At 48.1% G+C, this 25063-nt stretch overlaps 1 protein-coding gene and 1 long non-coding RNA gene across 3 annotated transcripts in view; one reads left to right on the top strand and one right to left on the bottom strand.

Moving 5' to 3' along the window:
• The first annotated feature begins 4165 nt into the window (after window positions 1-4165).
• On the top strand, window positions 4166-9344 carry LOC147994939 (uncharacterized). Its single transcript, XR_015686057.1, has 3 exons — window positions 4166-4306; window positions 8131-8238; window positions 8945-9344. It is a non-coding gene; the product is annotated as an uncharacterized LOC147994939 (long non-coding RNA).
• A 2615-nt stretch (window positions 9345-11959) lies between these two features.
• The window catches only part of Add2 (adducin 2), a 99532-nt gene continuing 86428 nt past the window's right edge, over window positions 11960-25063 (bottom strand). The window contains exons 15-16 of one of the 2 annotated variants that reach the window (XM_087655829.1): window positions 24463-24588; window positions 11960-17549 (exon numbers count right to left, since the gene is read on the bottom strand). In XM_087655829.1, the coding sequence (XP_087511955.1) occupies window positions 17245-17549; window positions 24463-24588 (431 nt within the window). In that variant the 3' untranslated portion in view covers window positions 11960-17244. 2 annotated transcript variants of the gene reach the window in all.

The following is a 25063-nucleotide window of genomic DNA, read 5'->3' as shown; positions in this document are numbered from 1 at the left end:
ATATCAGATCTCTCATCAGAAACTGGATTCTAGAAGACAATGGATTTAAATTTTATTTTTATTTATTATATGAGTATCTATATGTCTATGCACACCTGTAATAGAATAGAGAGAGTGTGGCTCCTATGAGAAGCACTCTTTGGATCTTTGATCACAGACAGTGTGATGGAACAGGGGCCCAACTTTGTTCCCAAAACCCATCAACACATTTGTTTCATAGCAACTCCCAGCCAGTGACTGAATGAATGCAGCCGGTGCTCTTGGGGAGGACCCAAGTTTGTTTCCCAGAACTTATGTTGGGGAGCTCACAGCTATCTTCACTCTTTCTCCAGGGGATCCAACACCCTCTTCTGGCCTCCAAGAGCACTTGCACACACATGGCATTAAGTCACACACACACATACTCACACACAGGCACAAACCTACACATACACACACAGACACACATACAGAACTTTTAAAAAGACATAACTGAAGTGAAGAAAAGTAGACACTACTAGAAAATTAGTGAGGGTGACAGATTAACACAAGGGAATACCAGCACTAAATTAAAATGGTAAAATGGTAAAATCTAAAGAGAAGATTATCTATACAGACACAGAGAAAGGAGATTCCTCCAACATGGATCCCTGAAGATGACAACTAGAGTGAAGAGTCACAAAATGTTTACGTTGCTAAGTATTTGGACAGGGAGTGGAGGCCCACTTTGTTCTACCTTCCCACAGACAGTCCCCCAAATTCCAAGCATAGCTTACCATCTCCCTGGCTTTGAAGTCACATGAACCTTGGGCAAATTCCTTAAGGCTTCTGAGCCTCAGTTGTAATATGCCCATTTTAAACAGTTTTTATTTATCATGTGTGATGTGGAGTGAGGGGATGTGCACCACAGCATGAACGCAGAGGTCAGAAAACAGTTTTTGAGAGTCTGTCCTCTCTACTCACCAGGTGGGTATTAGGGATTGAACTCACGCTGTTAGGCTTGGTGGCAAGCACCTTTCTCCATTGAGCCATCTTGCCAGACCATTAGTAACTACCACTTAAGAATGCTGAGGGCTGGATGGGAATTGGGCAGAGCCTGATACACAGCAGCTCTGTTAAACATTGGTATTGACTAGATGAAAGGTGAGGGAATCCTTTCCTGTTCTTTGTCTTCGGTAACCAAACTTTAGATGAAAAGAAAGGATTGTAACACCTCCTAGATGGTATAGACGGCAGGCATGGGGCTAAATTCTAGGTCTCACCCTCAATGGTTTCTCCTTCCTTCCTCGATGGGAGACCTTGTATGAGGTGTATTTCCTCTGCATTCCTTAGCTTCCCTGATGAATCACACTGACACTTTCCTCCTGTGATTGGCATGGGGACTGAAGGAGTTAAGATCGTGGGTGGATGACTACTTGGATCATAATCAATAATTAAGGTGCCTGGCTGAATATATCTAATGTCTCAATGTATAGAAGATTAAAAATATACTCACAGGCAGGGGATGAATAAGAAGATACAAAAGCTACAAAACATTGAATGGGGAGTGGAAAATAAAAATTCGAAGTCTGGACAATGCTGAATATTTTGTACAGAAAATTTTATTTTCATTTTTAGTGTGTGTGAAAGTGTGCATTTAATAAAATTAAAATATGATGTCAGAAATGAGAACTCAATAGAAACACTTGAAGCTACATTGGATGAAATCTGAGAAATACAATAAAAAGAAACAGAAAGCAAGAGAGATAATGTACAAACTTCGGAGGGTAACTAGAAGAATTCAGAGATCCAAAATATAACCAGAAGCAATTTAAAAAAGAGCAGAAGAGGTTGACAAGAACAAGCCATCAACGACAGCTTAAAAGAATTTCCCAGAACCACAGGATATGGCTCTTCAGACTCAAAGGGTCTTCTGGGACTCAGCAAATTGATTAAATTGATGAAAGTACCCTATTATACATTTTCAGAACTGTGAGGGCAACAGGACAATTTCAGAGAGAAAGCATATTGGATAAAAAAAGATGAATTTGATTTGCTTTGGGTTTTTCAGTAGCAACAGTAGAGACCCACAGGTTGTGTCAATCAGCTTTCAAACACTATAGCGAAATACCTGGGGGAGATTATAAAGAGGAAAGGTTCATGTTTCTTATAGTGTTTTTTGTTTTGTTTTGTTTTTACAGAAAATCATCCTGAGTAACTTCTAGAAGGTAAAAATAAGTACAAAAAAAAGTCAATAAAAAGAAGGCAATTATTAACTATAGATAAAAACAAAAGGTAAAGAAGGAAACCTCACCATTTGGCAAGGCTTGGTTCTGAGTAATATTTGTCCAGGCATGACAACATAAACTGATTTGGCCTAGGACTATAATAATTATATGGAGGGGAGGGGACAGGAAAGTGGTGGAAGAGAGACAGATTCTCATCTATCACCACAGGAAGTCTGTGTGGCTCAAGTACAACACACAAGCTAGAAACACAGAGATGTGTAGTCTCATGAAGACAACAGTTCACAGTGGCAATCACTAGGACCAGGTACATGCAGAGTTGGGAGAGGTGGGAAGAAAGCAGTATTTTATTCTATCAAATCAATTTGATGTTTGAAACAATGTGCCCCAATAAAACAAAAATTATAGAAAGGATTAAAAGATTAATTTCCTCTAAGGAGAGGGTGTTTAGTATCTACTTCTGAGGCTGTGCTGCCTTTTATGATGACCTTGGCCCAATGTATGGCTCAGAAAACACAGGCAACTCTTCATAAGCTAGCCTCTAGTTTTCTATAGAGGTATTAAAGCATGCCATTATATTGTATACTAGTATATATATGACCTGTACTAGCTAAACATTGGGGCAAACAAATGATAAGCAAGTAGAAAGCATTTAAATGCAAGTTAGACGACGTCTTAAAGGTCAATGGCATTAGTCAGCTTTCTGCTGTATTGACAAAACACCCAAGATAATGAACTTAAGGGAAGAAGCTTCCTGTGTCAGCTTCCGAGTCATGTTTGCTCGTCCACGTTGCTTCGGATGGTTGGTGTCACAGTACATCATGGTGAGAGTGCAGGGCAGCAAAGGACAAGGTATTTACTTCACGATGGTCCAAAGCAGAGACAGGAAGAGGATGGCCTGGGTACCAGTATCTCTGTCAACAACACGCCCCAATGATGTAACTTTCTCTAATGAGCCCCCACTTAGAGGTGCTACCACTGTGCAATGGCACCATGGGCTATTCTGCATGGGCCTCTGGGGAACACTCAAGACACCCAACCGTTGTAATTGTTCATTACATTGAAACTACATTGGAAGAAATCTTCTGGGAAATGCAATACAAAGAAACAGAAAGCAGGAAGGATTTCTTTTTTGACTTTGTAAGATACCTGTAGACTTTGAAGTCTGGCTCTCAGTCCAAAGGTGGTCTTGAAATCTGCTCTGGGAGGCCAGACAGAGACCAGTTAGCCCAGGCTTCCGGCTATATCCATCTTGCCTTTGAGATATGAAGACCCCTCCCTGAGAGGGGATTCCTACTCCAACCCCGGCACAGGATGCATCCTACAGCTATTAACTGGATGTACACATTGTTCCCGTGCCCTTAGAACCATCCACACATGGATGGATGAGAGGGAGAGGGTCCCGCTTTATTTCATCTGTGTCACTCGGGGGACTCCAAAATGGAAGCTAGCACTTGCACAGTGTATGGAGGGGTGTGTGTGTGTGTGCGCGAGGGCACTCACACATATACATGAAACTAAAAAAATAGCCTTAAAACACAGATTTCATTGAGAGTCAAATGAATGGAATAAATGATACATAGTGAATGGAGATGGAATTTTAAAATTGGCATAAGAACAGATACATTGCTGAGAATTCTGGGTGTCAGTCTACATCCCACTGTTGAAAAGGCACAGACGGGGCTGGGGATTTAGCTCAGTGGTTAGAGCGCTTACCTAGGAAGCGCAAGGCCCTGGGTTCGGTCCCCAGCTCCGAAAAAAAGAACCAAAAAAAAAAAAAAAGAAGAAAAGAAAAGGCACAGACAAGGGCATTTTGGGTGGCAGTGTTCATCACCTTTGAGAACACAGAGTCGTAGTGCCCTTCTGTGTAGCTACACCCACCCTGCCGCAGAAAGAGTCAGAGTGCATTCTGGGTAGCCACACCCACCCTGCCGCTGAAAGAGTCAGAGTGCATTCTGGGTAGCCACACCCACCCTGCCGCTGAAAGAGTCAGAGTGCATTCTGGGTAGCCACACTCATCACCTGAGAAGACCTTGTGTTTGTGAAGCTCTTCTCACACCTCAGCTTCCTTCGTACCCCAGAGCTCTCACCATGACTAGAAGGTTGGGGGCTACGGTTGGCCCAGGGTGCTCAGTTTCTGTCTATCAGGCTGGGTCTAGCTTTTCCCTGAAACCCAATGACTGACTCCCCTCCTCTTGCTGACCCACTCCAGCCCACAGTGACTCAGAGATAGGCACTCATAGTCATGGATGTCTTTCCTGCCACAGAAGAAAGAGACAGTGTTTGGATGACACGGTCTTCTAGACGGGAATGTGCTGGGGTTTCTTGTTGTGGTTGTTGTTTGTTTGTTTTGGGTTTTCTGTTTGTTTGTTTTTGAGCCCAGAGGCTTTAGGGATAAGAGCAGGAGGTCACCTTGGCCCTGGGTATTTGAAAGCCATTGGGATAATTGTGAATCATTCCTTAGTGACTCACTGTGCCCTGTAATTGTGAGAGAGAAGTTTGTCTTGACATCCTCCCCCACTCCCCTCCCCAACTCCCCCACTCCTCCACCCCACCCCCACCCCAGCTCTCAGTTCTCTTCTCAGTTGTGACAAGATACACCAGTTCTTCCAAAAACAATGGTTCACTCCCTGTGTGCTATCTGGTGTCACCTTGCCTGGGAGTCTTTATTCTCAAGGAACAAGCAATAGAGGGCACCTAAGACAGATTTGATCAAGGAAGTCTTGGAGGAGTCTAGACTCACCAGAACTTCCCAGAATGTATTCAGACAGCTGGCCTCCTCCTAGAGACATCCCCCCAAAGTCTACCAGGAAGCACAAGGGGCTCCCCAAGGTGAAGGCAGCCACCATCATGTCTTACCAAAATAGGCTTTAAAAGCCATGATAAGGGGAAGGCTTGTAATGACAGCCTGAGCCTCCTTTCATCCAAGTATCTAGATTCTCCTAGACACACTAATTACATCTTCCTGCCCTGGAAGGAGGAACTGTGCTTGTTACCCTAGCAGGACATCTCAGCTCCCTAAGAACCAACACTGACCTAAAACCAGGAATGTCATGGGTCCACCCTCAACCCTGTCTGTGTGGTTCTTATGATGGACCCTTACTCTGAATTCACTATGTGAAAAATGACAGAAGTCAGGCTGGCAAGATGGCCCAGTGGGTACAGGCGCTTTGCCTCCACGTCTAACGACCCGAGTCTTATCTCCAGGACCCACAGGGTGAAAGGAGAGAGTCAGCAGGCTGTCCTCTCTGACCTCCACACATACCGAGGCACATGCTCCCTGCCCCAAGTAAAGAAAGTGCAGTAAGTTTTTTTTTTTTTAAATGGGAGAAGTGAGGGCTGGAGAAACAGTTCAGCAGTTAAGGTCTCTTGCTCTGCAATCGTGAAGATTGGGGTTCAGATCCCAGCACCTACATAACAAGCTAGGCATCCCCCAGAAGCCCGAACCCCCGCTCTGAGTAGAGCCAGAGGATAGCTGGGGTTCACTGGCTTCCAGCCTAGCTGAGGTTTAGAGAGCCCAGCCAGGCCTCACAGGGACAGGCAGGCGATGTCCTAGGAACTCACAGATGTCTCTTCCAGCCTCCAGGAATGTACAGGCACACACACCAGCACACACTCAGACACACATGTGCCATGAACACACATGAATAAAATAGAATTTTTTAAAAAGACAAATGGGCATAAACAGTAATAAATAGTGCTGTAAGGTGCCAGATGTTGAAGATGTGGCATGAGGGTTGCGTCTGCCTCAGGAAGACTCTGCTCCCATTTTTGCAAGCCAGCTGCTTGGCATTGTGGGGTAGGAGGGAAGCTGCTTGGCCTTCAGGCTGCTAGCCAGAGCTCCTGAACTTGTAAAAACATCTAATGCCACAGATTTCAGGAGTCCCTCGGAGAGTTCCCTCACACAGAAGTAGAATGTAAGGTGGTATGGGGACAACAACAAAATTTCTGTCCCTGGAAGCCGTCCTACCTTCCTGGCCAGCCCTCAGGCCATGTCACCATAGGCCCCTCTCCCTGGTCACTGGTGCTTGCTCAGGCTCAGTCAAGATTTCTGGAGCCTTGATAGCATAGGAGGAACACCATAGTTCATCCTAGGTTAAAATGCTATCTTTTTGAAACCCCCACAGTGGCTTCTGAGACCTGTCTGGAAATCCAACTTGTTCTAACCTCAGTCTGGTCAAGGGCAATGACAGTCACTCAAAAATATTATTCTGCATGTGTTGCTTGTAGCTACTACCTTGGCTCGAGGGCTATTATTCAGGAGAGGAAAACTAGGACGGGAAGTCTTTTTAATTTGCTATTAGAAAGATTGACAGTAACCTGCGGCAGGCATCACTCTGCAGGTCAGCCTGTGAATGAACTTGTTCTTGGAGCTTCCTCACTCATTCCAAGGAAGAGGCAGATCCAAAAGAAACTGTTGTACTGGTGGATCAGGCAAAGGATAGGTTAATGGGACATTTAGGACCCAGCATGGTGTTCTGAGACCAGCATGGGGATGACTAGGTAGTTAAGGCCAGATCCAAAAGATACCCTTGCAAGGTTTGTCCCGGGAGAGGTGAGTGGAAACAGTCCTTTGCCGGTATTTCTGCATTGGTGGATGAGTGCGCCCCCTGGAGGCAGTGCAGTGAGTCCTCAAAGGACATGAGTGCTTCCCCCATACACGGTGGCAAAGGGCCTGAGAGGTACCTGTAAATTTTACCCATTATGTCAATTTTCTGCAAGACGAACTGCTGTCTGTTGAGCATTCTGTGTAGCTGGTGGGAGATGCAGATGGAAAGCAAGAATTTTCAAAAGTCCTTTTGTGGTTAATCCGCAGGGCCGGAGCCAGGCTTGCACAGATTACGCAGGGCCGGAGCCAGGCTTGCACAGATTACGCAGGGCCGGAGCCAGGTTTGCACAGATTACGCAGGGCCGGAGCCAGGCTTGCACAGATTACGCAGGGCCGGAGCCAGGCTTGCACAGATTACGCAGGGCCAGAGCCAGGCTTGGACAGATTCAATTTAATGCTCAGCAGGGGTCCCAGACTCCGTTTTCCTTTTAAGCCTTTGTTGATATACGCCCAGGGGTGCTTGCGGTATGATAATAACAATAACTAACACAGATTTTCCTCTTCCCCTGTATTCCGTGGGCTCAGAATAGCCCGGCGTGTTCCATGTAGCAGAATCCCGATGAGATGGGAACCATTGCTAGCTTTGTTTTACAGGGAAGACAGTGGTTGGTCTGGGTGATATTCACAGATAGGAAAGGAAGTCTGCAGGAGGCCAAAGTAAGAGGCCATGCCAGCACACCCCTCTACACACAGTGGGAGAGACAAAAACTGCCACAGTGATCTCCAACAGGCTCCCAGAAGCAACCACAGTGTCCGGGGCATGCCCAACCTACACGAGGCGGGGACCATCATAAATAGTATTCTCAAATGCAATCTGTGGGGAGAAAAAGTGTATCCAACAATTGTGTCACCCTGGCTGACATGACCAGCACTGTTGTGGCTCTCTAGGAAGGAGCAAGAGAAGGACGGTGACAACACAGTCGGGATCAGCACTGCTTCTCACTTGTGCAGTCACCCACCCTCAGCCAGCCCTGGGAAGATCTAGATGGCTCGCCATGAAGACTGTGACCAGGATCCAGGTCCACTGCTGCTTTTAGTATCATTGTGCTGACTCCTGGTATATGCAGATCAATTTAATCACCAGGCTCTGAGCTTTCTCAGCCGATTGATCTGTCCTACATCAGATAGGGCAGGGGCCGACATTGTCTTCTTCCCTCCTTACAACAAAGCACTTCCCATGCAAGTGTGTGGTCAAGCTTCGGAAAGACTCTTGCCTTCTCCTGACCTGGCCTCCTCCAAGGCTTTGGGCAGCGTAGGGTCTCTGCCCAGGGTCCCCCATGTTCTGATTACCCCAGGTATTGTTTTTCTGTTGTACAGATGAAGAAGCTAAGGCCCAACCCAGGTGACCTAAAGGCTCATCCCATACCAGAGACACCCTGCACCCTGTCTAGAGCGAGCTGAAGCCATTGGGGTGGCTACCCTCAGGTGGGTACCAGGTAGTGTGGGGTGCTCAGATTTGTTCTGACAAGAATGAGGAAGCCCAGTTAGTCCTTTTGCTAGTGAGGAAAAAAAAGAGAGAGCTTAGCTGGAAGCTACTGAGTAAAAAGGAAAATCAAAAACAAAACAAAACAAAACAAAAACCAACAAAAAACAGAAGGCAAGGAGCTGCTGCCATCTGGTGGAGATGTTGAGGAGTGGTAGTGAATTGACTGGTCCTTTCATTTTCCTGTTTCCTTTTTTAATCTCTTTTCTTCTCTTCTCTTCTCTTCTTCCTCTCTCTCTCTCTCTCCCTCCCTCCCTCCCCCCCTCTCTCTCCTTCTGTCTTTTAAAACTATTCCACAGTCATTTGAAAGAAATGTACATTCTGGTTTATAGACTATTTGCATATCCATTAAGCCAATGTGTTTTATTGTTAGTCAAACCTGCTCTATCCACACATACACATGTATGTATATATTTATGAATAATTTTATTTACTTGAGATAAAGAAACATGAAACCTCTCATCTAAAGTTGTGATTTCTCTTTTTTCTTCACATTCCCGTTTAGTTTACCTTCATTACTAAAAAAAAAAAAAAAATCCATTAACTTTTTTAAAATTTATTTTGTGGGTGGGAGTGCTACAGTGTACACATGGATGCCAGAGGACATCTTGCCTCAAAGTCTGTTCTCTCCTCACCATGTGGTCCCAGGGGTAGAACTCATTTCACCAGTCTCAGCCTCTGCCCACTGAGCCTCTGGGCCTCCCCTTCATTCTGAGAGCGCCTACACTGCCACAAACATCTGGGTTGGTGGCTTTTCTCCAGTCCTTTAAAGACGTCACTCCGCTCTTCTTCCTGTCTTTATTCCCAAAAAGAAATTGTCCCGTGTCCGCGAGACTGTGGTTTGTCCATTCGTTGTACTTCCACATTCTCTGATGAGTTCTTTGCACTTTGTACTCTGTGTTGTCAATGTCATGAACCCAACAATAAAGATCTGTGTATGAATGTAGCCACCTTTACAAAGTGTGCATTACCAAGCAGTCTTGGAGACTTGCTTTATTAAACAGTAAAATTTTCAGACAAAAAAAAGAAAAGAAAAGAAAAGAAAAGAAATTGTCCCGTGTCTTCTTTGTTCTCTACCTACATTCCGGAGGTTTGTGTGTTTGTGCATATGTGTGTGCACATGTGTGCTGGTGTGCATGCATGTGTGTATGTACCTGTGTGTATGTGTGTGTATATGTGCATGTGTGTATGACTGAGTATGTGCCCGTGTGCATGTATGTGTGTGTTGTACATATGTTGTGCGCATGTGTGTAGATGTGTGTGGGATGTGTATACATTCTCATGCAGGGAGGGCAGCAGCTGGCCCTGGGTTTCTTCTTTGGTCAGGCTCCATCTTTCTGAGACAGTGTCTCTCACTGATTGGAAGCTCGGTGGCCCAGTGACACCAGAGGAGCCTGCCTCCACCTCCCAGCCCTGGGTCAGATGCGCAGTCACCCTTGGCTTTTAATGTGCGGTGGTGTTGAGTTCAGGTCCTAATGCTCACCTGGCAAGCATTTCACCAACGGAGTCGCACGCATCCCCAGCACACTGCTTCATTTTTATGGTAATTTTTCTTTTGTGATTGGAAGCTATATAGCCTTTTAGAAAAGATCGACTTTATATCTTTAGGTCATGTCTAAGCTAACAATTATCATGGACTAAAAGTTGGTACCTTCTAAATTTATAACTTAAGATGAGTTAGCCCAATGCTTTTCTAACAGTCGAAAAGCTGAATTAATATGTTGAGCCTTTCTCAATGAGAAATTTAGCGTGTTTTACCTCTGTTCTCCTCCAAGTTACCATTTATGTTTATTCTAAGAACTACTCTGAAAATGTTTGCCTTTGGTTTGTAAATGAGGCATTAGACTTAGCTGTATATTTAATCGCTCACTAACTAGTTTCTATTTCGGGTTGTTTATACTGATTTTTTCAGTTATGTGAGTTCCAGTCGCAGGTGGCCCTGAGGCCCAAGTCTAGACATACCTTATGGTTTCCGGATTCATGAACAACTGCCTGTGCCCTGCTTTAAACAAATATTTTAATCAAAGGTTGCAGTAAGAAGCCTGTAGACTCTGGCTCCTCCCTTGCATTGGACATGCCCCTTTACCTTCTGTATTTTCAGTCAGTAGGGGGCGCTCTGTACCCCTTCTGTATCCATCAGAAACATGAAGGAAACAGAAGAAACATGAGGAGGAAGCTGTTCCTGTTACCACCTTTAGATAGCTTGTTATTTTTAAATCCTATGTGTGGGTACAGGCACATGAACGCAGGTACCCACAGAGGCCAGGAAAAGCTGTCAGCTCCCCTGCAGCTGGAGTTACAGGCACTGTGAGCAGCCTGATATGGGTGCTGGGAACCAAATTTGAGGCCTCTGGAGGAGGAGCAAGCGCTCTTAATCACACAGCCACCTCTCTAGATCTGCTGTCACCATCTTAAGTCACAGCAAACTCTACAAAGCAGAGTGAACTACCTAATCAATGGACGTAGCTATGGGAACAGAAGTGCCCACCTGTGCTACCTGCTCAGGGTGGTCCATACAGGCCCATGGATGGGGAGCCTCAGGATATCCAGATGGGAATAGAGGGAGAAGGGACTGAGACTGTGGGTGCTTTAGAACAGACCTGTCTAGAGCAGAGGCTTGGGCTGAGGACAGAGGCATCCTTTGTGGAGCATGGCTTGGGGTCCTGGGACCATGGGTGTAGTGGAGAGAGCAAGGTTTCTTTCTGTTTGGATCTGGGCTTTACCAGGTGTGAATTTGAGGCCTAGCAAGTCCTCTTGTGCAGAGCCCATGGCCTCATCTGTGGAGTAACTATGACAGCCTTGCCCTTGGGCTTAAGGGCTAAAACGAGATGCTATGCACAATATGCTCAGATAGTACCTGACCTGTGTGTGTGGGTGTTCCATAAGGGCTGGGCATCCCCCACCCCTGGTGTTCGCGTAGGTGTGCACACACACGTGTTGCATGTGCACAAGTGCACATGTGTAGTTTGGAGGTTGGCATTAGGCGTAGCTCACAACCATCTTTCACCTTAGTTTTGAGACATTGCCTCTCACTGAACCTGGAACTCACTGATTCAGACAAACTGGCTGGCCAGCAACCCCCCCAAAAATCCATCTCTACCTTCCTGATGCTAGGGTTACAGGCACACCCGGCCATACTGTTTCTTATGTAGGTGCTGGGAATTGAACTCAGGTCCTCACTCTTGTATGCCAGACCCTTCACCGACTGAGCCATCTTTCCAGGCCCTCTTCTGTATATTTTTGGTAGGGGTGGGAAAGGGCAAAATGAGGTTTTCTCTCTTCCACTATCCACCCCACCTTCACACCTTCCCTCTTTTAGAGGGACTCCATCTCCCCTTCACCCTCTGCTACTGGGCTGATGTCTTCCTCCATTCTGGCCTTCTCACCTGTACATGCAGGGTCAGCTGTCTCTGCCGCTCCCCACCTCATCCACTGCAACACAGCCCTTGCAGCTGTGTCAGATCTGTCTGGTCTCCTCCTCAGAGGACACTGTGTCACGACCTCCCCTCCCTCATCAGAACTCGGCAATACCTGTGTTCAGCTTTCTATGTGTGAAAAGGGTTTAAGTTCCCAGTGTGACCTGCATACATGAGCCCCCTTTTAACTTCCACCTCCCCGGGAGCCCCCAAGGAGCCGACAGAGATGGGTCACACACACTGGGAAGCCGAGCACATCTGGTTTACTAGGGTAAGATCTGCAGGTGAAATAACGGCACACACACAGAGAAACCCACAAGCAGAGTCCACCCCAAACACAGTCAGACACCAAAGCAGCAAAAGGCCTTTGGAAAGTTCTCATCGAAATCAAAGGGAAGCTTTGTTGCTCATAGATTCAAACAGAAAAACCATATAAAACCAACCCATAAATATATATTATATATGTATATATATAAAATTGCAAAATAAAATCCAAGAGCCTGACCATCCAACTGCATATCAGCGGCTCGATGTGTTAGCATAAAGGCAGAACCATTTGTGGGGTGATGTGTGATCTTAGGGGAGAGTGGCATTGTCACAGCATAGAATATTACATGGAATCCATCTGGGACTAGAAAAAGTCAAACACAGACAGCCTATGTACAAGGGAAGACAGTAAGTCAGACGCTCATGTGACGATTGTCAGACAGACATTTCACCAAAACCACCCATGGCATTACTTACACTGCACACCCTGGCCAGCCTGGGTTCCTGTGACCCTGCATCCCATGGGTCCTGTTAGGTACCTGCTTCATCCACCCCACCTCACCTCTTCTCAGAAAGGGAGGACCCTGGGGGACTCATCGCTTTCAGCAGTTCAAATAACTTACAGAGAGGACAATCTTGTGATATGATTCACCAACATAGTAAGACCCACAGGAACCAGGTAGCATTGAAAGGAGGGTCTGGGGCTTCTCTAAATGTATTGCCATCCTACAAGGGTTCATGCTGTTTCTCAAGTGTGACCCCTGGGTTTAGGTCCAACTGCCACCCCGATTCATATTAAAGGGGCCTTTAAAAGATAGACAGAATGGTTTGCTGGAGGAGAGGGGAGTTTAGACCCTTCTCACCACCCTCTGAGCTCCTGAGATGTCATTTCTACCCGAGATAGGAAAGAGCTCTCAGGGTCCAGGCTTGCCCTGGATGCTTGAGAGGTGTGTGAGGGAGGGGCTGAGGACTTGACTCCCATGGAAGACCACCTTCTCAGGCTAACCTGTGCCAGAGTCTTCCTGGCACCCAAAGCCTCTTCTATCTCTGGCCCTGCATCCTCAAACTGATCACCCAAATTGTGGGAGAATCCGGAGACGAGCGGTACAAAAGTCAATTTGGCAAAAGTCTAATGTCACATGTGAATGAGGCAGAATGTGACTTCTGTACTTTCTAGGGTCACCCAAATAATGTATCTTGCTCATTGTTCCTACGAAAAGCAGCCCGCCTTCTCCAGGGCACTATCAGTGCAAAGACAACGAAAGGCACTTTGTCCACTGCAGTAAGAGATCCCCCGCAGTGTGAGATCCCCACAGACTTCTGGACAAGGTGGCTTCCCTAGTGAGGGGCATTTGGGTGCCTTGGGAACAGAGCTTTATACCTGGCCTCTGAATTCTGACAGGGAGAGCACTGCGTCCTGGTTAGCTAGTGCTCTAGGAAGCAATCACAGTACTGTGGGTGCCTCTTCCCGTCGGAGAAAGAGGACATGCATGCAAAAACCAAATACACTGTTTCGTGAGTCTCAGTTGCCTCTGGGCCCTTCCTTCTCATATTAGACCACCCACCTCAGGCAGGAGTTCCTATTACATTTTAGCTGTAAGGTGCCTTGTCTTTCCCATGGGAAGTGAGAGCAGGTATCTAGCATTTTATTCATTTCTTGGTCCTGCGGAATTATATGGGATCATAGAGAGTTCAATTGGACAAGAAAGGACATAAGCCTCATGGCCCCTCTGCCCTCAGTGGATGGCAAGTACTCCAGGAGCCCATGGATATTGGTAGAGCATCACGTGTAAAATGAGCAAAGGGATGTGTGTTTCAATAGTCCCGCTCGGCTGTCAAGAACTCACGACATTTGGCCCAGAACTAGATATAAAATTCACATTTATGAAACAGCCTGGCACACTAGTCTACCTAGGTCAGGCTGTGTCCTGTCCTTATGCAAACCTTCCTTACTGTGTCCAAACTTAGGTCTAACCATTCACACTCTCAGGGGCAAATGTTTCTTTCAGATCCGTTACAGCATTTCTGCTCACATCGGCCAGAGCGGAGGTCCTGTTAGCACAAGGCCAGACATCTGTCATCTGGTCACACTGCCATCCCACAGGGGCTAGGCTCAGGCACTGTCTCATGATTGGGTGCCTCAGAGCAGTGCCTTAAAAGGGGGAATGTGAGAGACTTAAGGTCCTCACCCATGTCCCTCATGCCCCCGTCCACAGAGCAAGGACTTCACACTCAGTACCAAGTGTCACCTGGTTCTTCCCATGGTTTAAGAAGGACCAGACCTTGGGTCAGCTGATAACGGGCCAGATTCAGACTGTGGTACAGAGCATCTCTGGGCAGGGTTGTTTTGGTTTTTGTTTTCCAGTTTGGGGGATAGTCACAGATCGAAACCACCCCCGGTGTATGACATCACGGGAGCCAGGACTGCCTCTCTCTGCACGACTCTACAGTGTGTAAAAACAGGCTGGGAAGCCACTTCGCCTTCCCAACCAGCTGGTCACAGTAGCACCAGTTCAACCTTCTGACCCTGCTCTGTAGCAAGCACAGTGACTCAGTGAGAAACAGGCCTGTGACCAGTAAATCCTTAGCTTTCACAATCCCTCCTCACTGGTCAAACCCCGAATCAACATTTACAGAGCCAAAGAAATGTTCTGTGTGGGACACACAGCCTTTTCTACAGTCCTCAGGGCTGTGCTCATAGCATCCTTTATGTGCAAGGGAAGAAGGAAATTGTAAAATGTCTTTACACTTCTCCTGTGAGCTTATGCCAAAGCAGAATAGGGTCTGAGGCTGTGAACCCAGCATTATTAGCTTGGTAAACACTCCAGATGGTTTTACCGTGCAGTAGGGGAGAACACAGCCTGTGAGATCAGCCAACAGCCTTACCTGTACTCTCCCTCAGCCACCAAAGGGACCCTACCACACTTCTATTTGTGACTCTACCCTAACTAACAGTCCTCAGTGTCCAGAATACGGTAAAATTCAGATCTCTCACACTGTCTGCAAGTGTTCTTAAGACCCAGGCCTGCCCACCTGGGATGTGAACCACTCCTTGTCACCTTTCACATAACACTCTGGCATGGCCCAGAGGGACACAGTGTGGAGTTTCACGTTTCCACATCTGTCCATCTCTGCTGACTTTTGTTTTTCCCAGATGTTCCTCTTTGTTTTAAAAACCAAATCAGCCATCAATTATCTGGAAGGATAATGTTCAGGGAAAGCTCTGACATCTTAACCTAAGCAAGCTCCAGTGTTATAATGAGGATGGATAAAGAGAGCTCATTGGACAGAGTCCACAGACCTCATCACTCAGCACCGACTCACACAAATGCTGCCTCCGCAAGGTCAACTCTTCTTATCTTTTTAAAAATGTCTGATACAAGTGGATGCCTAGTGAATATTAAGAGAGAATGAATGAATGAATGAATGAATGAATGTGAAATCTTATTTTTAAGAAGGCATTTCCTATAAGAGGAAGTCTCTGGGCATTCGTACACAGGGACATTGGGTTGTCTGTCATTAGACTTGACCCAACCAAAACGCAAAGAAAAACAGGGCCTGGGCAGCAGCTCCACATCAACACTAGGTCCTCAGCTCTGTTCAAGAGACAGCCAACTGTGGTGGGGTTTCCTGCTTCAGCCAGAGGGCTCAGATCTCCAGTGACAGAGGCATAGACATCCCACCATCCACAGCTGACTGCATCACTGACAGTGACCTTCATCTCAAGTGCTAACACTACACAGCCAAGACCAACTGTAGGGATGGCTAATGGGTCAAGGCCATTGTCCATTCACCACAGCTGGGAAGAGGCAGGACTCGGCTCAGACAGCCCTGGGTTCAAACCCAGCCTTCGCACCCTGCTCAGCAAGTCAGTTGTCCCTGAAAGGGTTCAGTCTGTGGAGGGTTGAGAGAGCAGAGGGGAGGCCTGTGGCGTGCTTGTAATCACACGTGTGCAAAGTGAAAACCGATGAGTCAAGAAACTTCAAAAACACTTTTACAATAACCAGGGCAAAAAGAGAGAAATACTCTTTGAAGACGCTGTGCTTTCAGGAAGATGGATTGTCTTGGAGCCAGAAGTGTTCATTAACCAACACTACTTGTTGGGAGGATATGGGGGGAAACCAGTGTTGGCATTTAAAACAACAGCTCTGCCTAATGCCAAGGCCCAGGGTGCAAGAGGGTGATGGGGTTGGGAATGTCAGCCATGTCTTTGAAAGTTGGTGAGAGAGAATTAACCCCAAAGGACTCATTTCTGACCATCCTCTGCTAGACCCTCTGACTCAGAGTTGGGACCCAAAGAGCCAAGGTTGAGATGCCAAGAGCATCTTCTGGTCTGTGGGCAAGAGCTCTTGGGGATGTGGGAAGGCCAGGGGACACTTGGCTGCCAAGCAAGAGTGAGGCAGGTACAGCCCTGCATAGCATGCAAAGCCAAAGGGGTGTCTGACCTCCTGGCACAACTCAATGCCAGCAACAGATTTCAATGTCCCAGGACTTCTTCCCTGAGCATAAGACTTTTTCTTAAGCTACAGTTGGGTTTAATTTTTCAGCCTGTGAGATGCACAGTACAGACAGGTCAGGCTCCTGGGCTCATAGATCGGTGCCCCCCGGCCCTGCCCACTCACCAGGCTGACTTACTTCACCCTCTATTTGTTGGCTCTTAGAGTTTTTCCATCCATCACTCAATGGGTTCCATGGAGAAAGCTCAGGTTTAGTGTTTGGGAGAGTGCAAGCTAAGCCATCAGCCCAGGGATCAAAGATTAATTTCTATTGGCGGGGACAGATCAGTCTCTCTGGTTACTTTGAGCAGGGGTGGGGGGGGAGGGACCCAAGAGAGAAGCATGGCTTCTTGCTGTGGAGACAGCTCCATCAGCAGGAGGCAGGGTTCCTGGGAAGAGATGGACCTTACTCAGAAGAAGCCTTGGTCTGTGAGCATCCGTGACAGTGCCTGGTGTTTGGCCTTCCTACCCTGGGCTCAGGTGGGCAGGTGGTGTCCTAACATAGGCAGCCCAGGACTAGGCAGTGTTGAACAGAGGGCAGAGGATGACCACGGGAGTCAGGAAGCTCAAATCTAGGGCAGGCTTTGCTGCCAACTAACTGTGACTGTGGACAAGACACCTGGCTGCTCTGGGAAGGCAGGCTCTAAGTTCCCCTCTGAGTGTGATCCCAGGATCTCCTCTTGCCCTCCTTGGCCCTGGCTTCAGGGTCAGAGTTGGGAGAAGGTAAGGAAGGAGGGCAGGGATGCATCAGGACCCACTGAGCCACTAATCAGGATTCCACCTTCTCCTTCTTCTTGCTCTTCTTCAGGAAGGAGGGGGTTCGGAATTTCTTTTTCTTTTTGGAGGGTGACTTAGAGGGCGAGCCCTCTGGGGACAAGGGGCCACTGGTAACTGACTCGGTTTTGTCCTTGTAACTGTCGCCATCAGTGTCAGCATTGGTAGTCATCTGGCCCGGTCCTTTGCTGAGGACCTCTTCCACACTCGGCTCCTCCTCCTTCCCATTCACCACCACCCCTTCTGGTTTCTCTGGCTCAGGCTCTGTGTTGGCTTCGCTGACTTCTGTCTTCTTGGCATCTAGGAAAAGACCAGAAGACCCAGCCTGTGAGATTTCATGAAGGTGAGTGTTCAAGGGGTCAACAGAACCACTTCTAGGGAGACCTGGAGCTAGGGAAGTACAGGCTGGCATGGGGTGGGGGAGGATCCTGGAACAGAGGAGGGATGGCGGTCTCACCTCTCACCACTGCCCAGGAAACACCCACTGCACTCTGGGTTCTTGTCTACATATTGAAGCGGATGTTGGTTTGCTTCTGAACAAGCACTTAATTCAGCGTGAATGAAGGAACCCACCCAAGAGAGGAGAGCAGCTGAGGGCAGCCCATGGTTGTCTCAGTGGAAGCACTGTGATAAGCAGCCCAGTTGCACCAATCTAGACATGGTGATCACAGGTCTTCAGCCCTAAACAGCAGCAGGGAGCTTAGCGACCCAATGTCTTCCCAGGGGGCAGAGAGGAGGAACAGGAAGGACGCAACATTTCCATGTTAGGATCATGAATCGAAGGAGGTTCTTTCATTGTAGTGGCTGCCAGGGCTCAGGTCTCTATTCTACCTGGGATCACCAGGTCCCACACTTAAGGGAAGCATGCTCAGACCCCAGGCACTAAAGTCCCCAGCTGTCCCCTCTTCCCATCTATGCAGAGGATGGAAGGGACTATAATGCCACAGACTCAGAAACACAGAAAGTGAACTAAAGACCGGCTGGCTCCCTTCTCCCCATTACACAGCCAGAGCAGAGAGCTGCACAGTGCAGACTCAGGTCTGGGCTTCTCCCTCCACATGCTTCTCATCCAGGGGTTGAGTGGCCTGCTGGTGTGTGAGAGGTGAGCATCGTGTGGTATAGATGATGTATGTGTGTATGTATGTAATCCGTGAGAGGGGTGTGTGTGTGTGTGTGTGTGTGTGTGTATGTGTGTATGTGTGTGTATGTATGTATGTGTGTGTATGTGTGTATATGTGTGTGTATATGTGTGTGTATGTGTGTGTATGTGTGTATGTGTGTATATGTGTGTATGTGTGTGTATGTATGTGTGTGTATGTGTGTATATGTGTGTGTATGTGTGTGTATGTGTGTATGTGTGTGTGTGTGTGTGTGTGTGTGTGTGATGTGATATGATCGTGGGCACCTTTGAGTGGGAGTATCACCACCAGGACTGGCACATGCTCTGCTATCTGGGAATGTGAGCCACAGGAGAAGGTGAAGCCAATGCTGCAGAAATGGGTGAAGAAAAAATCCTAGAGTTCCCGCCACAGAGGGATCCTGGGACTACAATCTGTGTGGATGGGGATGAGTATAAAGCAGTCAGAATGGGATGGGTTAACAACCTGGAAAGACCTTATGGTGAGGCTTTTCCTTCCTCCTTGAGGTGACATGCCAAAGTTCTTTTAGACCCCCCCCGGAGGTGTGTTCCCTTTTAGTATCAGAGACTGGCTGCCACCTCTCATTCATCCAACTTTCCAGACTAGAGCCTGTCAAAATTTATAGTCCGGATTCCCACCGCCTGAGCTCTAGTCCCCTCACCTCCGGGTACATTCCCGAGGCTGTCATCTGGCAGTGTACCCCAATGCCATATCTGTTAGGGCACGATCCTCTCTGTTCTCTCTCCTGTTTTCCCCCAACCTTCGACTTGGTCTCCTCAACTGTCCCTTGTCCCCTCCCTGTCACCCCGGGTTGTGCTATCTGGAGGAGGCCCTTCTTGTCTCTCCATTCCCCAAGTGTCACCTTATATAACAGATGTGTTTGAGTACTTTGTCTCCTCAGTGTCTTTCTTGACCTTCCTGCACCCACCACAGAAACATCTGTCCCCAACCGAGTCTATTTGAGGACACCACCTCTCCATTCTAAATGGAAAGAGGGTGAAGCTGTGCCACGTACATGTCTAGCCCCTGGAAGGCACCGGGGAAGGCCCATGAAAGCCAGATGGCAGAATGTATGAGCGGCCAGGTGAACGTGGTAACGGAATCCCTCGAACACTGTCACCCCCACCCGTCATGTCCATCCGTGGTGACTCATGTCCTTGCTGTAGTTCAGTCCTTCTCCCAGGTCCCTGTTCAGGTCTCTTCACCTATATCAAGCAGGTCCACAGCCCCTGGTGTCTGTGCTGTCTTGAGAAAGCAATATTAAACCGAGCACAGTCAGTGTACCCACCCCCATCGGTACAGAGACTGCTGGAGAGTTGGCAGGTACGAGCACCTGGGAAACACCAAGGACTGGCTCAGAGCCAACTCTCTCCCCTGAGAGCAGCTCCAGAAAATGAAGTTAAAGAGTATCTGGGAGAGACCCCAAGAGATGAGTGCAGTGGGACTCATGTTTGCTTGAATAGGGGGTGCTTGGAGGTGCTCATGGAACTGGGGACACTTGGTAGAAGGGACAGAGACTGTAAAGTTGCAAGTTCTGTCTCCTAGGAAACTGGGAGAGGAAGAGGAGAAATAGGGAAAGTGGATGATTCAGGGAAAATCCGGGCTCAGGACAGCTGAGGCCACTCCCCCAGCTTCCTGGTCTCCACCCCAGTACGACACAACCCAGACCACTCCTGCCCACCCATCCAAGTACACATCTCCCCAATGTTGGGTTCAGTTACACTCTGTGCAGCTTCCACTGAGATTAACAACAAACTAGCGTTCTCTAAGCCCACCGCAACGTGCTCATGTTACATTGGCTGTCTTTGTTCTCCACTCGAAACACAAATCCCTCTCACTTAAGTGCAGACGTCTCCCAATCAGGAACTACCCGCTTGAGCCTCTCTCTGAGCAAGGTCAGGTACAGGTTCCACAGAGGATACCTGGCCTCTCCTCACTGCTGGCATGTCTGTGGAGGAGACCACATCTAACCTCAGGAATATACTCATGACTAAAGGCATGTGACTTTACCTAACACATGACAGATAAGTAGTCTGACCTGCCACTTAGCAACAGGAAGGGGGATAAGGGGAGGACCTGGACGTGGGTTTGCTGAACGCAGGTCAACCAGATTAACCCTGGTCTATGTCCCAGTGCATGCAGGACTGGTGACCACCATGCACTGTTCTTTCCCCAGTGAAGAGGGCTCTTCACCTTTGCATGCAGAAGCAAAGAAAAGGCTCATTAAAGGTTGGGGGAAGTATCACTCATGATAGGCACCAACACAGGGCTGGGGTACCATGCTGCAAGGATCGCAAAGGTCCACGAGGCACTCAGACCACACAGCAGGGAGCAGAAGGCCAGCCCAGCACAAACAACTGCCTCTGAAGCTCTGTGAGCAGGAGGCTGGTCCACAGAACCCTGAACCAGTTTCTGTCCTCCTTTAAATTCCTGAATAGCAGTGTCTGAAAGAATGATCCAGATTCAACTTGTGCAAATGCAGTCTTTCTCCATGTTAGGTCCCTAAGGCAGTGGGTGGGTCCCAAAGTGTGTGTGTGTGTGTGTGTGTGTGTGTGTGTGTGTGTGTGTGTGTGTGTGTGTGTTATTGTGTGTGTTATTTTGTCTCACACATTCTCGGCAAGTGCTCTACCATTGAGCTACATCTCTACCTCTCTAAGTTCCTGTTGTTGTTGTTTTTTTAATCAAGTCATCAGTCCATTTTGACATAAAAAGGACCATTGGCTGCACAATGGGACATTTGTGTTCAGAATATGCCCCTCCTTGGCTGAGAATCAAAGTTCCCGTAAGTAATGGGTATACTAATGACATGTGCAACAGCTCAGGTCCTAGTGTGCAAAACCTCAGTGTCATGTTGTCCCCGTTGGGTCCAAGGCTTCTGGTAGCAGCCAGAATGCAGGGGAGTGCTGCAGAGCTGCAGGCCAAAGACCTAGAAGGTCTAGACACTTTTGCCTAACAGCTTTGGGAGACCTAGGCCACCACGGATAAAGACCAATGACACTAATGAAAATGTAGAGAGACCACATGAGAGGGGAAGGGTGAACAAAGAGAGAGAGGGTGAGGCACAGACAGAGACTAATAAGCTACCCCAGTGTCCCAGTTGAGCCTGCTTCTTCCTGTCTCTGCCAAGGAGTCAGCCATATGTGTGCACCACCTTGGAAGTCCTGACCTAGTCATGCTCATAGCTGACTGTGGCCTTGGTTGATAGCACACAGGGAAGAAGACCCCCTGGGCTAAGCCCAGTCAACTCCAGCCAATCCACAGAACTCACTGTGGACCATGGTTGGACAGTGACTGATGCTACTGAGCTAACTTGCCTAAGTGTTGGAGGCTGGCAGCATCGAGGACTAGTAATTCACAATTCAAAGAACACAGTCTATAGGAAGAATGGATTTATGTGAGCACATTGAAATTTTGGTCATTTTCTCCTCTCACCTCTGTTCCCTGTGGAGACCCACAGCTGATGTCAGCTGTGGTCCTTGATGGGTCTCCATTTTACTTATTGAGTCAGGGTCTCTCAATTGAACCCAGAGCTCATTGATTGGCTAGACCGACTAGCCAGTTTATCCTGGGGCTCCTCTGCCTCTGCATCTTGAGTTCTGGGATGACAGGGACTGCCATGCCTGGTTGGATTTCACATGTTTGTGCAGCAAGCACTTATATCCATTGGACCATTTCCCAGCCCACTCTGAAGTGCTTTGAGTGGCTCGTTTTAAATAATGGATTCATCAGCGATTATCTAACAGGAAACATGAACTATTTCTTTGCCGCTCAGTCTGTAGTCCTGGGTATTCCCTGTGGGGCAGGTCAGTAGGGAGAACATCAGTCAGGACTTAGTCAAAGAGAAGGAAGTATCCTGGTGAACAGATGTGAAGGGAGTTGGAAAGGTTGACAGTGCAAGGTTAAGATTGGGAACATAGGCAGGGAGTGATATTATGGAGACTCAGCAGGAGAGGACCTGGAGCGCAGTAACAGATGGCTGGAAACAGTCACCCTTGATCTCACGGGTAGGACACATGTGGGCACATAGCTACCGTGTAGGAGTCCATCCTGCATACCCCAAGGAGCTGGTCCAGGCCACCCAGCCACACCACACTATAGCTCACATCTCATCACATTCTGTCAAGTGGCCATGTTCCAAGCTGTCTGTGGTACAGAAAGCATTTTTAGAGAAAACCATAACTTTTGTTATTCTACAACTCAAGAACAGTGGTAGATTTGCACCAGAGAGAACCGGAACTCTGGCCACAGTGAATGTGATGCCCAGTAATGGGTGATTGACACTTCCATCCTTCCACTCTCACCCCTCTCAGGAACAGAATCTCCTGATTTGTCCCGTCTATCACGAGCCCTTCTCGGCTCTCCTTATAATTCTCTCCTGCAGCCTACACTCCTGTGCTAATGGACAGACAGCCCAGACCCTCTGCACACCACTAGGAGACATATGGGGTCCGGAAAGATAGAATCCAGGCTCCTCCCAAAGTTCTAGAAGAAGTTCCCTAGAGGTGTCAAAGCAGGGCCAATGATTAATTTGTGTTGACCATGACACTCTTCTGACATCTCCTACCCATCCTTATGGGACGTGTGTGAGTGAATGAGTGTGTGTGTGTGTGTGTGTGTGTGTGTGTGTGTGTGTGTGTGTGTGTCTATGTCTCTTTCAGGAAGCCTAGTCCATGCACAGCACAGGTGGAATTGGTCATGAATTTTACATCTAAGAGACTTTCCAAAGGCAGAGCTGTGAGATGCAAGATGAAAACCTTGGAAGAGACAGATTTCTTTTAAAAAGTTCTTCCCTCCATGTTTCGAGTGCCAGGTGAGTTGGGAAGCGAGCAGCCTCTCTATACTTACTACAGAGACAAGTATTCAGACTCGGAAGAAAACCCTTTGATGAAAGCACAAATGGGAAGAGAAAGGAAGACATTGTGGACAGGTTGACAACACACCATGGTGAGACACAATGAACACGTACAGCCAGTGGAGAGGAGGGGGGGACATCCACTTGGAGCACTGGCCTCAAGTAGATTGGTTTTCTCCAGCAAGCCTAGGTCTGTACTTGAGGCAGTGGTTGGCTTGGGGAAGAAGCTCAGGGTGGAGGTGCTATCAGAATCACACATGTGACCATTCATCAAGGAAGGGGATCCCAGCAGCCCAGCAGAGACTGTTCTCTGGGTCACAGGGTGCCATCTTTGGTGGAGTTTCTCAGGGGACCCAGTGGAGCAGCCTGGAGGTGGTGAGGGGCCACACAATATTGTCAGTATGTGTGTCTCAATAATAATCAGGGCCTATGATCAAATTATGCTCTTAGTCCGTCAAAGTATGCTGTCATTCATCAACACTCCCTTAGACACAGAAGGACTGTGACAAAGAAAAGCATTAATAATTCCATTAGACACACAGGGAAACTGAGGCACAGATGGGAGTCTCTGAATTGCTAAAACTAGCAGTTTGGTTGGGCCTGGAATTCTAATATCTAAACTAGTGCCTCTCTAAATGACGCTGTTTTCAACTGGTTCACATTTTAGATTGCCCTAGAGAAAGGATGAAAGATGGGTTCCAGGCAGCAGAGCCGCCTAAGTTCACCAAGGGGTTCCAATACACAGTCAAGACTGATGGTGACGCCATTAGGTGTCACTCCCTGAGAAATGCAGAGTCTCAGGCCCCATCTCAGACCCGACAGAGCAGAGCCTTCATCTTTATAGAGATCCTCCTAGCATCAGCACCTGAGGACCACTAACCAGCTGGGGGAGGGGGACAACAGGCCAGCTGGGGGAGGGGGACAACAGGCCAGCTGGGGGAGGGGGACAACAGGCCAGCTGGGGGAGGGGAACAACTGGCCAGCTGGGGCAGGGAGGCTATGGGTCAGTCCTTTACCTCTGCTTGACAGGGCTTTGGCTGCATCAGCATAGCTCACTAGTAAGACAACGGGAATCTTGCTCAGATTACCTAGAACTGTCCAAGAGGGGGTGTTTCCCCATGCGAGTGAGGCTGTTCTTCCAACCAACAGCAGTTCTCTCCAGTGTGCAGACCACCCTGTCTCACACACAGGCATCTATTAAAGCCTGCTCAGCTCCACTCACCCTCTGAAGCCTTGGAAGGAGAGACCGCTGGACTCTTGGTCCCTGCCCTCGTTGGGCTCTGCACAGGAGACGCAGGTGTGGACTTTACAGGTGAACCAGGCTCCTCTGTGGCTGCGTCCTTCTCCCCTGAAGACAACAAGCCCACCTTAGCACACAAGTCACAGAGAGGCAAGAGGGGCGGGGCGGATGTGAGACCCAGTGCTGTTCTACTTAGTTACTTCTGGCGGGAGAGCTGCAGGCCCTCCGTAGCTCAGGTTTGCCTCTGCTCCTTCCTGGGGGACCAAAAGGGGGCAATCAGAGTAATAGTGTGTCTTGTCTACCACATGGCTGCCCCCATGGGAAAGTAAGGTGTCAGGAGGGTGCCCTGTGCTGGACAAGATGGTGCTGCTGTAATACACGCACAGATAGAAGCAGACCCAGCCGCTGGCTCTCGGGTTTGCTTGCAGTAGCTACATTACCAGTTAACTCAGTTAGTTCACACCTTCCTGAGACAAGGGGAGGGTGGAGAGCCCTAACCCTGCCCCTGGTAAATTACAGCTCAGTCTAAGTGGATTTCAGGTCCTGGGTGCTCTTAAAGCAAGGAGAGAAGACAGTTCCTTTG

The sequence above is a fragment of the Rattus norvegicus genome, chromosome 4 (genome assembly GCF_021556685.1).
Source record: "Rattus norvegicus strain SHRSP/BbbUtx chromosome 4, alternate assembly SHRSP_T2T, whole genome shotgun sequence".
Taxonomy (NCBI): domain Eukaryota; kingdom Metazoa; phylum Chordata; class Mammalia; order Rodentia; family Muridae; genus Rattus; species Rattus norvegicus.
This window is presented reverse-complemented; position numbering and strand designations above follow the sequence as displayed.